The 14,665-nt window shown below is 48.4% G+C and overlaps 1 protein-coding gene across 1 annotated transcript in view; it reads right to left on the bottom strand.

The window, feature by feature from the left end:
- Nucleotides 1-14,665, bottom strand: part of RPS6KB2 (ribosomal protein S6 kinase B2) — a 172,505-nt gene that overhangs the window by 133,895 nt on the left and 23,945 nt on the right. The window contains exons 2-3 of the mRNA XM_078659228.1: nt 9,757-9,791; nt 9,489-9,609 (exon numbers count right to left, since the gene is read on the bottom strand). Of these exons, the coding sequence (XP_078515354.1) occupies nt 9,489-9,609; nt 9,757-9,791 (156 nt within the window). The remainder of the gene's footprint in view (nt 1-9,488; nt 9,610-9,756; nt 9,792-14,665) is intronic.

Here is a 14,665-nt window from a genome sequence, read left to right as displayed (position 1 = left end):
TCTATGCGGTGCCCAAGGCAGTGGTTCGAGTCAACGAAGTCGGCGCCCTTTTCCATCGCCAGGGGGACGCGGCAGGGGTGTCCCCTCTCGTCGCTCCTCTTTGTGTTTTACATGGAGCCATTTGCCCAGCGAGTTAGGTCACATCCTGATATCACCGGTATCCGCTTTGGGGTAGACGAGCATAAAATCAGTTTATATGCAGACGATGTCATCTTTGCGCTGCAAAGCCCCTACTCCTCCTTACGACACCTGTCAGCAGAGATCCAGGCCTTTCATAGAACGTCTGGATTTAAAGTTAACTTCACCAAATCACAAATTTTGAATATATCTATTTCGCCGACTGAGGTGGAGGATCTGCAGAGGGACTTCGACTTCCGTTGGGCCCAGTCCGACATCACGTACCTGGGCATCCGTCTGGCCTCGACTGACTAAATCGCTTTCTCTGAATTACACCGGGCTGATCGAGCAGGTCTCCAAAACCATATCAGAATGGTCCAGTCTCAACTTAGCCTGGTTTGGTAGGTTGGCGGCCATTAAGATGACCCTCCTCCCCAGAATTCTGTACGTGTTTCAGATGCTGCCCCTGTCGCCGCCATTGGGCGCGCTGAAGAAACTCAAGGGATTACGGAATAGGTTCTTCTGGAACAATAGGCGTCCCCGCGCCATGTTCACAACAACTATATCCCCGAAGACAGCCGGTGGTCTAGGCTTCCCGCACCTATCGACTTATTTCCAGGCTGCCTGCCTAAGATACATCATAGAGTGGAATAGACCCATGTGCAGTAAACACTGGCTTTTCATGGACCAAACAGTGGCAGGATGTAATATCTGGAGAGAGCTTTGGTTGCTGCGTAAAGACAGGGCGTGGGGGCTATATTCCTCACCGGTGACATCACCGACGCTAAAAGCATGGGACCAGTTGGCGATTCGTAAAGGGTGGACCTCCTTCCCCTCGTCAATGACACCGATCGTAGACAACCCTGACTTACCCCCCGGACGGGCATCGCCGGTCTTCCATCGCTGGTGGGAGAAGGGGTGTAAGAGGGTGGGCATGCTCTTTGATCTGGGGGGTTTGATCCCCTTCCCTGTGTTGCATTCGGAGTACTTCTCGCTGGATGTGGGGGATGGATTCTTTCATGCACAAGTGGCGCACTGGGTAACCCGCCCGGCCAATGTGGCACTTATGTCGCGACCTCTCACGTCTTTTGAGCGTTGGCTCGTGTGTAAGAAGGACGACCGGAGCCTTATTTCCGAGCTGTATGCTATGATACTGCGTTGCCCTCGGAAGCAGCACACGAAAGCGCAAGTGCGATGGGAAGTGGAGCTGGGGCGCCCCCTCTCGAACAAAGAATGGGAACAAGTGTTCTATTGTGCGCATCACACGTCCTCTAATACGGCTGGAACGGAATCAGCCTATAAAACAGCGACGTACTGGTACTATACGCCAGCCCGCGTCACAAAGTGGGATAAGACAAAATCAGGTCATTGCTGGAGGGGATGTGGGATGCCCAGGACCCTTCTTCACTTGCTGTGGCATTGCCCGAAGCTGGAGCGTTATTGGAAGACGGTGCTTGATGAGTTAGACAGCGCGTTCCAGATCACATTGCCCAGGCTCCCCAAACATACTTTGCTTGGATTGCCTTATCCTACCTGCTTCCCACTACGCTCGATGACTGGACGACAGTTAGCGCTGGCGTTACTGGCTGCGAGGCAGGTGCTGCTGGCGTTCCCCGGAAGTGCCTGACATACGCGATTGGCTGATGCGCTTGTGGCATGCCCTGGCTATGGAGCGTCTCTCTTTGAGTATAGACGGTAGAGGTTCCGAATATGCTACCCTGTGGGCCCCATTTTTGCAGCTCCTGTCCAAAGACCTTAGGGAAGTTACATGCCCGAAATACCTGCAGATACTACAACTCATACCCTTGGAACCGGTGGGCGCCGTGCCAAGCACTTGAGACTCGGGGACCTGCGTGGTAAGGACAGGGGTAGGCCTATGGGAAGGTGGATCCTAGTTATGTCTGATGCGGAGTGGGGTGGGCGGGGATGGATGGAGGCGGGCGGGTTGGGGGGTGTGGAGAGGGGAGGTTGGGCAACGGGGTTGTTTGTGATGTCTTTTTGGGGTTTTGTGGGACTTTTTCTCTATAAAAACTGCGGACGAATTGCCTCCGGTGGGGGGTTGATATTGTTTCTGATACGCGGACCGCCCTCCGGGTTGTAGGTCCAGACGCTGTGTACGAGATTTGCTTGAGTATGCCCTGCCGGCGAATTGATGTAGGCAGCTGGGCTGTGTACAATGATATCTGACCGCATAATAAAAAGTTTGATTCTAAATGTCTTCAAGCTATTCAGGGTGCACCAGTGGACTTAATATTTTATACAAGTAATTAATTAGTGTCATTACCATAAAAACCTTCTCCAGAAAGGGATGCGACATTCTGTCACTACTCAAAACATTCCCTGGTCAAACCGTTTTTTTATCAGAGCCGCCAGGTGAATGTGGATAAATCTCTTAGTGAAAGAAGAGTGTCTCCCCAGCATCTTTGAGTCTTTCAATGTAAACTGAACAGATGTGCTCAGAATGGGTGGGAGCCTTGCTCTTCTGAGGAAGCAATGTACTTGCTTTGGGAGGACTTTAATGAGAGAGAGTAATTTCACTGATGGTCCCATCCGCCACACACCCACCTGAGGAATACCTTCTGTTGTAAGATGTCTAGCTGGGGCAGGAAATGTATCGTAAACTTATTGCAGTGGAGGCAACAATAAGTAGGGAAGGGGTAGGAACACATAATGGATTTGTTCCGGGACAACACAGGCAAGTTAAGCCTTTGAGAGCTGCTGTTCAACACTTTCGGTGAGAATTAAACTGGAAAATGAGAAGGTGGAATATTGGAGTTATTCTGGTCTGTCCAACAATTCGCCTTAATCTCTGGACCTGGAAAGCTGATATGAGGACTAGGGAAGGTATTCTCCTGCTAAATGAAATGAAATGAAGAAAGTTCTTAATAAAGCGCACTGCGACCAAGCGGCTTCCTGGCGCTGAAAGTAGAGGACTGAGGAAAATGGAATTTGCCGAAGGAGATTAGCCAGTGTACGCTATGGAAAACAAGTGGGTCTTGAGGGCTTTGCGGAATTGGGAGTAGATTGGGATCGATCTGATCGACAGAGGAAGACTGTTCCAGAAGGGAGGGGCCAATACAGAGAATCTGGTGCCTCCAGTTTTAGATCTGCGAAACCGTGGAACATTGAGGAGGGATTGATTGGAGGAGCGAAGGGCACGGTTGGGGGAGTAGGGGGTGATGAGAGAATTGATGAAAGCCGGGGCAGTGCGGGTACGAGCCATAAAGGGCAGGCAGCCCATCTTAAAGAGAGATCTCTGACAGATGGGAAGCCAGTGAAGGGATTTCAAAACAGGCGTGATGTGAGAGGACTTGGGCAGGTGATGGATAAGACGAGCGGCCTGATTCTGAATAGCCTGCAGTCGGCGTAGTTCGTAGGCCAAAATGCCCACGTACAGGCTGTTCCCGTAATCAAGATGGGAAAGAATCACTGCCAAAATAATAAGTTCGAGGGCATCGGAGGAAAAGAAACGGGAAACTTTCCAGATGATCCGTAGGGCGAGAAACCAGGAAGACACAACGGAGCTAATCTGGGCATGCATGGAGAGGTCACGACTGACTTTAATGCCCAAGGTCTTTGCGGAGGCCGCCAGTACGGGCGGGGGGCCGAAGATGGAAGGCCAGAAGGCGGCTGACCAAGGGGAGATGGTGGGGCCAGTTAGGACCAGCTCCGTCTTGTCCAGATTAAGATTGAGTTGATTACAATTCATCCACTCCGAGATGAAAACTAGAGTGGAGTGGAATTTAGGTAGGGAGTGCAAAGGAGAGGAGAGATCGAAAACTAACTGGAGGTCATCCGCATAGTTATATACGGAGACCCCCATATCAAGGAGGGAAAGAATGAGGGGCCGAATGTAAAGATTAAAAAGAAGAGGGGACAGGGAGGAGCCTTGGGGGACCCAAGGGACCAAGCGGGTTGGGGCAGTGTGGCCCGAGAGATGGACAGCCTGAGTCCGTTCTTTAAGAAAAGAGGCGAGCCAAGAGAGGGCGGTGCCCCGAACGCCCGCTGCGCAGACACGGCCGAGAAGGATGGAATGGTCGACCGTGTCAAACGCAGCGGACAGATCAAGGAGCACCAGGGCTTGAGGCAAGTTGGAGTCCGCCTTGCTCTTTAGCTCGTCTAAGACGGACAGGACCACTGACTCGGTGGAGTGGGCCGGGCAAAAACCCGCTTGGTGGGAGGCCAAAAGATGGTTATCCTCAATGAAGGAGGAGAGACAAGATGTAATATAACTCTCCAATATCTTCCCAAGGTAAGGGAGAAGGAAAATGGGTCTGAAGTTGGAGGGAAGGGAGGGGTCTGAACCAGGCTTTTTTAAGATGGGACGAACTATAGCTGATTTGAAAAATTTAGGGACTAGACCTGAGGAGATAGAGGCATTAAGGAGGGGAAAGGGGGGGGATCAGGACAGTGAATGAAAAGCTCTCTCAGAATGCGAGCTGGAGCACAGTCAGCCGGGGAGCCTGACTTCACTTTCTGAAGTAGAGCCAGAAAAGAGTTCAGAGAAATAGGGGGAAACTGATCAAGAGACAAGGAGGACAGAGGAAGTGCGGGGGAAAGAGGGGGAGAGGATAAGGATGCTAGAGGAATATTGGATTTGATCTTCGCGATCTTCTCTTGAAAGAAGTCGTCAAGAGACAGAAAGAGCTTGGGAAGGGATAAGGTTAGGGTTGGCCCTATCCGAAGCAACTAAGTTGCGGATTATGGAAAAAATCTCCTTAGGCTTGTTGGCTGACAGAGATATTCTCTCCGAAAAATAGGTAGTTTTGGCTAAGAGAATAGCCTTCTTATAATTAGCTAAAAGACGCTTGTATTTGGCACGCAAGGAGAGACAATAACTGCGTCTCCAATGGCGTTCGGAACGCCTAAGGTCCAATTTAAGGGTTTTCAACTCGTCTGTAAACCATTTTTGGGCGTCGTGGGGGCGGCAGGTCTTGACTTTCCTGAGGGGGGCGACCTGGTCGCAAGAAGAGGACAGCCAATGATTCACAGCGTCTACTTGAAGATCAAGGGAAAGAGTACCTAGGTCAGGGGAAGAGGTAGTGAGAGAGGGGCAGAGAGAGTTGAGGTCGACCTGATTCCAATTACGAGCTGTGACATTCTTGGAGAAGGGGAGTTTCTCTTGTACTCTAAGTTCAATAGGGAATGAAATCAAAAAGTGATCAGACCAAGTGCAGGGGAGGACTGTGGGGGGGGGGGGGGGGGGGGGGGGAGGATAGTACAGCTAGCTGACCATATCTGGTCTAAGATATGGCCATGAATATGGGTGGGGGAGTGAAGGTGAGGAAGGAAGTTGAGACGCTGGAGAGTAGCCGAGAAGTCTTTGGAGGACAGATCCTCCCTAGGGTCGCCCGGCCAATAGTTAAAGTCTCCCAGGACGAGCACAGAGGAATTATTGACCACAAGCGTAGCCAGTAATTCTTGCAAGACAGGCACAAAGGAAGGCATATTCTGAGGGGGACGGTACATAAGAACTATTGTAAGGGGGGCTGAGAGGTTAACTGAACGGGCAACTAAAAAATCGACACCAGGTATGGGAGGATGGGGAAGAAGCTGAAACTGAAGATTAAAACGAATGATCATCGCCACACCTCCACCGGCTTTACCAGCTGGACGATCCGCCCGAAGGGCGTAGTAAGAGTCGGGGAGGGCGGACAGAAGATCAGGAAGGGAATCGGCCGAGAACCAAGTCTCTGTGAGAAACAGAAAATCAGGGGCGTCGGTGTCCAATAAATTAAAAAGCTCAAGCTGGTGCTTGCCTGCTGATCTAGTATTAAAGCAGGCCGGCAGTGTCGGTGAAGGGGGAGGGAGAAGAGCAGGGGGGGGGGGATGAACCTGTAACCGGGGAGAGAGCGGAGTAGGGTCAGATGGAGGGAGAGGAGGGACAGAGATGCCCAAAGCGGCAACGTGCAAAGACAGGGAAGGGGCAATAGACTGAGCTGCATTCAAGGAGAGCAGTTGAGCTGGGTTATAAGTAAGGGCGGGGGCAGGGTGCGTGGCCCCTGGTCCCTGCCGGGCGCAGACGGGCTTGCCTTTGGCGCGCTGATGGCGCGCCCGCTGCGCCCGTCCGCTGCGCGACCGGGGGAAACACATTGTATATAGAGAGGGAAACAGAAGGGGTGTGGCCTGTTGGTGGTGGGCGTGGCCAGTGGCCTCTCGAGAGAGTAGTGGCCCGCGGCAGCGATAGAATCCGCTGCGCGGGGATGCCCAGAGCGTGGAGGTCGAAAGTGCTAATGCCCAGGAAGGAGCGAGTGAGTAAATAAAAACAACAATTAACAGACAATTTTTTTTAATTAAAGTTCTAGCGTTCTCCCGGCTGCGCCTCAGGAGATTGTATGGCCTCTAGCTCGCGCTAGCAATGAGTGCGATTAAATGCCTTCGGCGGGGGGGGCGTGGCCTGCTAAGTGGGATCTATGCCATCAAGACTGGTAGGAAATAGGTCTGTCCCGAAAGAGCCTGCCAGCTGTGGAGCTTCCTCTCGTTTGAGCATGAAAGGCCCAAAAAATAGAAGTAGCTCAGTCGAATTGTAAGAAAACCAGAGAAGTCACTGGTGGCTGCCTGCGAGCATGATGGAAGTAACAAAGAGCCGTAACCCCACTTAAACCAGTAAGGTGATGTCCAACAGTTCCTGTACATTTAGGAACTTTTGGAGCCCCATTAGGGAAGATACAGAACTTTGGAAACTGCTGGACATTTGCTATTCCCAATGTTTTTCAAAACATAGACACTTCCTTTGTGCAAGAATAGATGTAGTTTTGGACTGAAAGCATTCTCCTAACAAGCAGTGGCGAAGAGAACAAGGCTTTTTTCATTTTAAGTGCACTTTCATTGATTGGTGGTTTTGAATGTGTGCATGTGCTGGTGAGCGGATGAATGAATCAATGTACGGATGAGTAAACTGAGTGCAAGGATGGAAGAATGGGTAAGTGAACAGAAGAAAGGGTTGTTGGATGGATAAAGTGGTGAAAGAGTTAACAGATGGATGAATGGGTGAGATGAGCAAGTTCATAGACACCAAGGCCCAGGGTGCTGCCATCTACCAACAACAAAATGATATCTAATTATGCCATTGTTGCTCACTCACTCATCCCTTGAACCCACTCATCCACCCATGTGCCAAGTTAGTCGCCCATTCATCCACCCACAGATTCCTTTCTACATTTACCAATATCAGGCATAAATAATTATACAGATCAGCTTGAGAAGAGAATTGAAGAAGCAAAGAGACCTCTGAAATCATGCCCGCCATTTGGAATCTTCCTGTGGATTTCTAGTCAATTGGACATGTGTTTGGGGGTGGTTGGGTTGGTTAAGTATCACTGTCACAATTACAAGTTCTTACGCAAACAAATAGAACTACAGATTTTCTGCCACTGCCTGAAAGGTTGAAAACAAGTGTCCCATGTTATTGCAAGGGGATAACTCCTGGCAATGTTCTTAAAATGGCAAGATTGAGACAAATATTTCATAGGGAGAAGTAAAGGGTCATTCAGGGGAGGCACCATCAATCTGAATGCAACTGTTTCAGAGTGCGTCTTTTGTGGCCATAAGCAAAAGAACATGATGGAAATGTGCAGTAGCCAAAATGTGCTTTGTCCCTTGCTCAGCGCCACTCACAAGCTCCTTACCCAGCGACTGACAATATGTAATAAAGGTAAATGCCTTTGCCGTTCACCACTCACCATTTCAAACATTAGACCAAAACAGTAAATAGGGCAAATGCAGCCTCTCACCCTGTCTGACATGCCAAGAGCTTAAAAGCTGAAAAGTGGGATGATCCAAACATGAATGACACTGGCATCAGCCAATCACTGACAGGGGCTGGCCCAATACCCAATTTCATGTACGCTGACCTCCTGGACCATACAACATGTTAATACTAAAATGAGCAACAGTAAGTGGGACGGACCCAAAACAATCCCTTTATATGTAACACTTTATTTCATGTATAATTATTTTATCTGATTACATGATGCTGGCAAACTGATGGAGCTGTCAGCCTAGACTAACACTGTCCACTTGTGAAACCATTCATTGGGGGTGAGAGGGGGCACTGCTTTGTTTCAGTGGCAAACCAAATTGTTTACCTGGTGCCCTGATGGCAATTTTCGAAAAATCACAGCCAGTTTATTAGTGAGATTGATTTTTAACTTTCAGAGACAGCCTAAAAATCATAAAATAAGAAAATTTGCTGTTGAACATCTCTGATGCCTACATTAGAATGCGGTCACTTAAATGATTACATCATTTTCTTTTACCGTTGATTTGGAAATTCTACTGTATTGATTCACTGCATTTTTTGTGTTACTGTGCCAAACTAACTTGGGTATGCCCATGACTCTTCACAGAAACAGGTTTACTCCCAGGTGACAGATTATCTTGACTGAGTGGGATCTATGCAATAACTCACTTCAACTTTAAGTCGGTCTTTCTCACAGTAGAACAATGATGTTTTACAGTTCAATTCTGAAAAGGGGCGGAGCCTCAGAATCCCAAAGCAACATGGCTGCAGAGCTTGAGTGTCAAATCAGTCAGTGAGAATTATCGGGTACCAGCATCATACATTACCAAGTGCAACTTCCAGAGTACTCTCCTCTCTCCCAAAGTGGAGCAACACGGACTACAATCTGTGGCGATCAAAGAAGGGGCAAGAACTAAGAGGCTCTGGGGATAGTCTTACTCCCTGAAACACTATCATAAAAAAACCTAGCAACACCTAACATAATCTAGCCAATCAACTGTGCTGTTTGCATCTGTCGTCATGGAAACGATCTTACAAAAGTGGTGCCTTGCTCAGGCTTCATCAAGAGAAAGATAAGATTGAAACTTATCAGAAGAAAAAAGGGAGGACAAAGCACCTCACTTACGGGTAGTGGTCTGTATGCAAGAACACAATTCTACAGGTTACTGTTCAATAGAGTTAACAACTGGTTGACAGAGGCGGAGGGACAGGAAAGACAGTATGTTTTGTGGCAGCGCATACATAGTGCTCGAGCCCTACCACAAGCACTACATAAACAGGTGCTACATAGAATTAAAAATGCGCAAAGCAAATAATGGACAGGGCACGAGTCATGTTTACAGTCAGGAAACAGTTGATCGATACACAACTGGACTGAAGCACATATGGGTTCCCGCTGGACGGCACCCCCAAGTGGTCTGTATAACATCTTCAGGATCACAGATGGGGCTGAGGAAGGAAGAAATAAAAAAGTGAAAGTGCACTCTTGCCATGGTCTCCACTGAACACTGTGCCTCAGGTATTCAGTCTCCTTTGACTGTCTGCATTCTGTACACAAAGATAGCATTGTCTGTGGTTGTGCTTTGATTACTTAACACTTCTGTGACTACAATGAATGAAGCTTTCGTACCTTTCCATAGCCACCTTTTCCCAGGACGCGCAGAAGCTCAAAGCTGTGGGTACCAATGTCTTCCGTCCCATGGTTTACAGTGCTTCCTGAAATCTCAATCTCCTCACAAGCACCCACTGACCTGCAAGTGACCAAGAAGACAGCGAGTAAATAACAAGAAATCTGCAGCAAACACAAAGAGGGGAGTGGACGTATAGCTAATGGGTGGCACAAAATTGCATAAATAAATATTAGCATTTGCTGGCATGTCCCAGGCCAAAGTACTTACTGCAGTTCACTCCCCTTCAGCTCCCAGTCCAGTTCCTGTTGTCCGCAGGAGCAAGAAAGAGAAAGAGAAATAACTTAGTCAGTACAATGAAAGTGTGCTGTACCATCCACACCCATAACGTGTCAGTGCATCCGTCACCTAATAATGCGTCTACTTCCACAAATGCTTGCCTTAGTTATAACAGATAAACCCCTCTGTTCAACCCCATCAAAGCAGCCTCCAGGACCGAACAGAAACAAGCAGCCCCTAGGATCGAAGATAAACATACAGCCCTCGGTTCAGACTGCTAACATGCCCCCTCCCCACTCAAACAACAGACATGCACCAATCCGGCCAAGACCACAAACATGCATCAGCCCAGACCACAAACATGCATCAATCCGCACCAACCCACAAACATGCATCAATCCGGGCCAGACCACAAACATGCTTCAATACGGGTCAGATGACAAACATGCATCAATCCAGCCCAGACCACAAACATGCTTCAATACAGGCCAGACCACAAACATGCATCAACATGGGCCAGACCACAAACATGCATCAATACGGGCCAGACCACAAACATGCATCAATCCGGGCCAGACCACAAACATGCATCAATCCGGCCCAGACCACAAACATGCATCAATCCGGCCCAGACCACAAACATGCATCAATCCGGGCCAGACCACAAAAATGCATCAATCCGGCCCAGACCACAAACATGCTTCAATACAGGCCAGACCACAAACATGCTTCAACATGGGCCAGACTACAAACATGCATCAATACGGGCCAGACCACAAACATGCATCAATCCGGCCCAGACCACAAACATGCATCAATACGGTCCAGACCACAAACATGCATCAATACGGCCCAGACCACAAACCTGCTTCAATACGGCCCAGACCACAACCCTGCTTCAATACGGGCCAGACCACAAACATGCTTCAATACGGGCCAGACCACAAACATGCTTCAATACGGGCCAGACCACAAACATGCTTCAATCCGGGCCAGACCACAAACATGCTTCAATCCGGGCCAGACCACAAACATGCATCAATCCGGGTCAGACCACAAACATGCATCAATCCGGCCCTGACCACAAACATGCATTAATCCGGCGCGGACCACAAACATGCATCAATCCGGGACCGACCACAAACATGCATCAATCCGAGCCAGACCACAAACATGCATCAATCCGGCCCAGACCACAAACATGCATCAATACGGGTCAGACCACAAACATGCATCAGCCCAGACTAGAAACATGCATCAGCCCAGACCACAAACAGCCTGGGACGACTCCTGGTGGCCGACCGCATTGGGAAAAGCACAACACCCACTGATCACTCACGCAACCTAGGGTTCATCCTCGGCTCCACTCTCTCCATGACAAAGCATGTCAACGCCGTCTCGTCCTCCTGCTTCAACACCCTCCGCATGCTCCGCAAGATCTACAGGTGGATCCCCACCGAAACAAGAAGAACGGTCACCCAGGCCCTCATCAGCAGCAGGCTGGACTACGGAAACGCCCTCTACGCAGGAGCCTCGGCCAAACTCCTGAAACAACTGCAATGCATACAAAACGCCTCTGAACGCCTGATCCTCGACATGCATCAATACGGGCCAGACCACAAACATGCATCAATCCGGCCCAGACCAGAAACATGCACCAATCTGGCCCCGACCATAAACATGCATTAGCCCCGACCGTAAACATGCATTTATTTATTTTAAAGGTTTTCTATAGTGCTGGCTAGACCCAGGGCTATCCGAGTGCTTTACAGGAATGTGAGGAGGTACAGTATTCAAAAACATTAGAACAAAACAAGAGCCAATATAACAAAGAAAGCAGATAAAATACGAAAGCTATTTATAGAACAACTATATTAAGCCAACGTGGGTAGTGAGAACTTAGGTTAGGGAGGGTGGGTGAGCGAGAAGAGAAAAAAAGAGGGGAAAAAGAGTAGGAGTTCGGGGAGTAGCAGGAGTAGTAAATCAGTGGGAGGTCGTGCATATGGCTAGGAGTCATAAGTAGATATAGAGAGCAGGGGGGTGTAGGGGGGATTGGTGGGAGAAAGTGGAGGGGATAGAATTGGAGGGCAGTAGAGGGGGACATGACGGGGTCGTAGCACGTGAGATCATTGTCAGAGGTAGGAATTAGGGACCCAGTATTTGTTGAGGAGGAACAATTTAAGTTCTTTTTTGAAGTTGAAGTAGGAGGGGTTACAGTGTAGATCTTTAGGTAGGGAGTTCCAGATTGAGGGAGCGTTACCGGAGAAGGAGCGAACTTGTGTGCCCTTCTTCTTAAACAGGGGGGTGGATAAGAGTGAGGGCGTTAGTGTTCCTTGTCAGTCGTGCGCAGCCTGCTTTGTGAAGTTTATCTGAGAGGTAACGTGGGGTGTTTTGGTGAAGGGCTTTGTGTGTGATACATGCAATCTTATAGGTGGATCTGTCTTCGATGGGTAACCATTTGAGGGTTTTCGGGGCAGGGGAGATGTGATCGAAACGTTTGTAGTCGGATATAAGTCTAGCTGCTAGGTTGAGCACAGATTTGAGTGGAGCAAGGTGGACTTTAGGTGTTCCAGCTAAAATAGAGTTGCCATAGTCGATTCTCAACAGGACATGCATCAATCCGGCACAGACCGCAAACGTGCATCAGCCCAGACCGCAAACGTGCATCAGCCCAGACCACAAACATGCATCAATACGGACCAGACCACAAACATGCATCAATACGGACCAGACCACAAACATGCATCAATTCAGCCCAGACCACAAACATGCATCAATACGGGCCAGACCACAAACATGCATCATTACGGACCAGACCACAAACATGCATCAATTCAGCCCAGACCACAAACATGCATCAATACGGGCCAGACCACAAACATGCATCAATCTGGCCCAGACCACAAACATGCATCAATCTGGCCCAGACCACAAACATGCATCAATCCGGCCCAGACCACAAACATGCATCAATCCAGCCCAGACCACAAACATGCATCAGCCCAGACCACAAACATGCATCAATACGGGCCAGACCACAAACATGCATCAATGGGGCCCAGACCACAAACATGCATCAATGGGGCCCAGACCACAAACATGCATCAATGGGGCCCAGACCACAAACATGCGTCAATGGGGCCCAGACCACAAACATGCGTCAATGGGGCCCAGACCACAAACATGCGTCAATGGGGCCCAGACCACAAACATCCGTCAATGGGGCCCAGAACACAAACATGCGTCAATGGGGCCCTGACCACAAACATGCACCAGGCGAGACCACAAACATGCATCAATCCAGCCCAGACAACAAACGTGCATCAGCTGGCACAGATCACAAACATACATGAGCTAGTCCAGACCACATACGTGCATCATCCGGCCCAGACCACATACGTGCATCATCCGGCCCAGACCACAAACATGCATCATCCAGCCCAAACATGCATCATCCAGCCCAGGACACAAACGTGCATCAACCGTCACAGATCACAAACGAGCAGCATCCGGCCCAAACCACAAATGTGCATCATCTGGCTAAGACTACAAACAAATATCACACAGCACAGCAGACACCACAAACATGGGCCCACATCCCCTTACAGACACTTCCAGCCCCCAGCAAAATGCACAAATAAAAAGCAGCTGCTTCACATCCTGTGAAAATCTTGTGAATGCTCAGCACAAGTATATGGTCATAAAAGAAAACAAGGTAAATACGTAAAGCAGCATAAATAGGTTAATAGGAAATTACTAGACAATAAAAATCTCACGCAGTTCGTATTTCATGTCATTATTTTCCTCCATTGACAAGTCACATCCCCTGATTTTTAAGTTCTAATAGCAGATTTTAAAAAAGAAGTCATACTAAAACAGGAGAACTCAATAGTTGCAGGAGAAACAAGGCTTCGCTACACCGACGGTGCCCTAACTTTTTTAGTATGGGCTCCAGAAAGTGGTTTTGTGACAATTTTTACAAGCAAAAAAAATAGGGACTGTTCTGATTTATTTTCACATAGCCATGGTGATAAGTCGTTCCCCTCCTAGAAAGATACGGAAAAAAGCGATCTCTACCAGTAAGAGAGATCTAAGGTTAAATATAGAACATATTCCACTGAGGCAGACGATCTAAAATAAGTCAGCACAGTATACTTGGGTAGTTCAACTTTCATTCTGGCTTCTTCACAGCGCTCAAAGAACACAGCTTTAACCTTTAGCTTGCCCATGCTATTGATGTTGCCAGGATCACTGAACAGATGCAACAACCCAAGGGTGCATAATGATTTACAGATCTAGCTCAACCACGGAATAGAGGAACCCTTCTCCAGGCTGAGACAGTCCAGAATAACGTCCCAGCATAAAGATGTTATGTTAAATTAAGTTTATACAGCGCCCAGCTACCCAACAAGGGTTTCCCAGCGCTAAACCTGACAAAAGCAAAAAGAATAAAAAAGGAAATAAAGGGATGCAGTAAAAAGTGAATTATTGGTTGAATAACCAGGTTTTTAAAAGTTTATGAAGTTTCATTGCGCAGTGCAATGGGAAGAGAATTGCACATGGATGGGCCAAGACGTTCAAACGAGCGACCTCCCATTCTTGTGAGTTTGATCCTAGGCACCAAGAATTATCCCTGAGTGGTCGATCGTAGTAAACAAGGAGGTTGGTAAGAGTGAACTAGGGTTTGCAGATATTTAGGAGCAGAGCCAACCTTAATTTTGTACATATAACTCAGGGCCCTAAACTTAACATGGTTTTCAACCTTAAGCCAATGAAGATTTCACAAAGCACTGGAGGTGGAAGATGTTTTAGAGAGCTGGCAGCAGAGTTTTGTACCACCTGTAGTCTCTGTGTAACATTCTTATTTGATCCCAAATAAAGGATGTTTCCGTAGTCCATT

The sequence above is a fragment of the Lissotriton helveticus genome, chromosome 1_1 (assembly GCF_964261635.1).
Source record: "Lissotriton helveticus chromosome 1_1, aLisHel1.1, whole genome shotgun sequence".
NCBI classification, from domain to species: domain Eukaryota; kingdom Metazoa; phylum Chordata; class Amphibia; order Caudata; family Salamandridae; genus Lissotriton; species Lissotriton helveticus.
The sequence above is the reverse complement of the archived record's forward strand: the minus strand, read 5'-3'. Positions and strand labels throughout refer to the sequence as shown.